Below are 3,383 nucleotides of genomic sequence, written 5' to 3'. Positions count from 1 at the left end.
TTTGCCATCTTTTAGTGCTTGAGAATCGGTCCATCAAATACCAATTCCAAATGACAAAAATTAACTGATATTTAATTAAACAAACCTATTAATTAAATACTAACTTAACTTACTACCAAATTATTAAATCTAGACACTACTATAACCATGCACTAACTATATTATAACCAATTAGCACCAACAATCACCACCCTAATCGGTTAATCATAGTAATGCATGTTCTTCCTCATTCAAATTAGCATTCTTCTTACGTGTAGGACATTCGTGACGATAGTGGCTAAGTTCTCCACACCCGTAACATTTCACGCGGCTTTTATCCCGGATCCGTTCACCACCTTCTCGACTCTTCCCGGACCCCCGACCTTTTCCCCGGTCATGTCCATAGTCATCTTGGTTAGAACTCCCGCCGCTACAATGATTACACCCGTGTGTCTTCTCATGACTAGCCAACAACAAACCACCTTGAATGCCCTCCATTCTATCGGTTCCTTTGATTCGTTCTTCATACGCCTTCAACCTTCCAACCGCTTCATCAAATAACATCTCATCCAACACGAAACATTGCTCAATTGAAGCCACAATTTGAAGAAATGACATAGGCATAGAATCAAGTAACCTTTTCACCAAGTCTACCTCTTCAAGCTCATAACCTAGGCTCCTTGCTTTTGAAGCCAAACCGGTTAATTTTGTAGCAAACTCATCAACCGATTCTCCCTCTTTCATCTTCAAACCTTCAAGCTCCCTTTTCAAAGTTGCAAGTCGAGCCGATCTCAATCGATCCACCCCCAAGTAACGCGTTTTCAAACCGCCCAACACTTGTTTTGGATCGGTATAACTCGCCATTTGCAACACCATTTCCTCGGGAATCTCTTGAAATAAGAAGGCAAGTGCTCGCTTTGATTTTTCCGGATCAATTTCCGCACCTAACATCCTTGGTTCCACCGTTTCCAATATTCCATAAGCATCCATGATTGCCTTCACCTTGACAGCCCACACAGGGTAGTTTGTAGCTGTTAAAATTGGTACCTGATGTAGTGACCCGAACTTTTCCATGTTTATATATATTAATTGAGATTGATGTTTACATGATTAAATGTTTCCAACATGTTAAGCAATCAAACTTGTTAAGACTTGATTAATTGAAATAGGTTTCATATAGACAATTGACCACCCAAGTTGACCGGTGATTCACGAACGTTAAAACTTGTAAAAAACTATATGATGACATATATATGGTTATATATATAGTTAACATGATATTATGATAAGTAAACATATCATTAATTATATTAACAATGAACTTCATATGTAAAAACAAGACTACTAACTTAATGATTTTGAAACGAGACATATATGTAACGTTTATCGTTGTAACGACATTTAATGTATATATATCATATTAAGAGATATTCGTACATCATAATATCATGATAATATAATAATTTAAAATCTCTTTTGTTATTATAAACATTGGGTTAACAACATTTAACAAGATCGTTAACCTAAAGGTTTCAAAACAACACTTACATGTAACGACTAACGATGACTTAACGACTCAGTTAAAATGTATATACATGTAGTTTTTTAATATGTATTTATACACTTTTGAAAGACTTCAATACACTTATCAAAATACTTCTACTTAACAAAAATGCTTACAATTACATTCTCGTTTAGTTTCATCAACAATTCTACTCGTATGCACCCGTATTCGTACTCGTACAATACACAGCTTTTAGATGTATGTACTATTGGTATATACACTCCAATGATCAGCTATTAGCAGCCCATGTGAGTCACCTAACACATGTGGGAACCATCATTTGGCAACTAGCATGAAATATCTCATAAGATTACAAAAATATGAGTAATCATTCATGACTTATTTACATGAAAACAAAATTACATATCCTTTATATCTAATCCATACACCAACGACCAAAAACACCTACAAACACTTTCATTCTTCAATTTTCTTCATCTAATTGAACTCTCTCAAGTTCTATCTTCAAGTTCTAAGTGTTCTTCATAAATTCCAAAAGTTCTAGTTTCATAAAATCAAGAATACTTTCAAGTTTGCTAGCTCACTTCCAATCTTGTAAGGTGATCATCCAACCTCAAGAAATCTTTGTTTCTTACAGTAGGTTATCATTCTAATACAAGGTAATAATCATATTCAAACTTTGGTTCAATTTCTATAACTATAACAATCTTATTTCAAGTGATGATCTTACTTGAACTTGTTTTCGTGTCATGATTTTGCTTCAAGAACTTTGAGCCATCCAAGGATCCATTGAAGCTAGATCCATTTTTCTCTTTTCCAGTAGGTTCATCCAAGGAACTTAAGGTAGTAATGATGTTCATAACATCATTCGATTCATACATATAAAGCTATCTTATTCGAAGGTTTAAACTTGTAATCACTAGAACATAGTTTAGTTAATTCTAAACTTGTTCGCAAACAAAAGTTAATCCTTCTAACTTGACTTTTAAAATCAACTAAACACATGTTCTATATCTATATGATATGCTAACTTAATGATTTAAAACCTGGAAACACGAAAAACACCGTAAAACCGGATTTACGCCGTCGTAGTAACACCGCGGGCTATTTTGGGTTAGTTAATTAAAAACTATGATAAACTTTGATTTAGAAGTTGTTATTCTGAGAAAATGATTTTTATTATGAACATGAAACTATATCCAAAAATTATGGTTAAACTCAAAGTGGAAGTATGTTTTCTAAAATGGTCATCTAGACGTCGTTCTTTCGACTGAAATGACTACCTTTACAAAAATGACTTGTAACTTATTTTTCCGACTATAAACCTATACTTTTTCTGTTTAGATTCATAAAATAGAGTTCAATATGAAATCATAGCAATTTGATTCACTCAAAACGGATTTAAAATGAAGAAGTTATGGGTAAAACAAGATTGGATAATTTTTCTCATTTTAGCTACGTGAAAATTGGTAACAAATCTATTCCAACCATAACTTAATCAACTTGTATTGTATATTATGTAATCTTGAGATACCATAGACACGTATACAATGTTTCGACCTATCATGTCGACACATCTATATATATTTCGGAACAACCATAGACACTCTATATGTGAATGTTGGAGTTAGCTATACAGGGTTGAGGTTGATTCCAAAATATATATAGTTTGAGTTGTGATCAATACTGAGATACGTATACACTGGGTCGTGGATTGATTCAAGATAATATTTATCGATTTATTTCTGTACATCTAACTGTGGACAACTAGTTGTAGGTTACTAACGAGGACAGCTGACTTAATAAACTTAAAACATCAAAATATATTAAAAGTGTTGTAAATATATTTTGAACATACTTTGATATATATGTATATATT

General features: G+C 33.0%; 1 protein-coding gene across 1 annotated transcript; it reads right to left on the bottom strand.

The window, feature by feature from the left end:
- Positions 1-204: 204 nt before the first annotated feature.
- LOC139904170 (uncharacterized) lies at positions 205-969 on the bottom strand. The gene has a single exon (XM_071886137.1). The coding sequence runs from the start codon at positions 967-969 to the stop codon at positions 205-207; it is 765 nt and encodes a 254-aa protein (XP_071742238.1).
- Between the last annotated feature and the right edge of the window lie 2,414 nt (positions 970-3,383).

Source organism: Rutidosis leptorrhynchoides, chromosome 1 (assembly GCF_046630445.1).
Source record: "Rutidosis leptorrhynchoides isolate AG116_Rl617_1_P2 chromosome 1, CSIRO_AGI_Rlap_v1, whole genome shotgun sequence".
Classification (NCBI taxonomy): Eukaryota; Viridiplantae; Streptophyta; class Magnoliopsida; order Asterales; family Asteraceae; genus Rutidosis; species Rutidosis leptorrhynchoides.
Note: the sequence above shows the minus strand (reverse complement) of the source record. Positions and strands in the feature narration are given on the sequence as shown.

Bases quoted from the DNA above. Each gene is read 5' to 3' on its own strand.
- LOC139904170 (XM_071886137.1), bottom strand. From the start codon at position 969: ATGGATGCTTATGGAATATTGGAAACGGTGGAACCAAGGATGTTAGGT.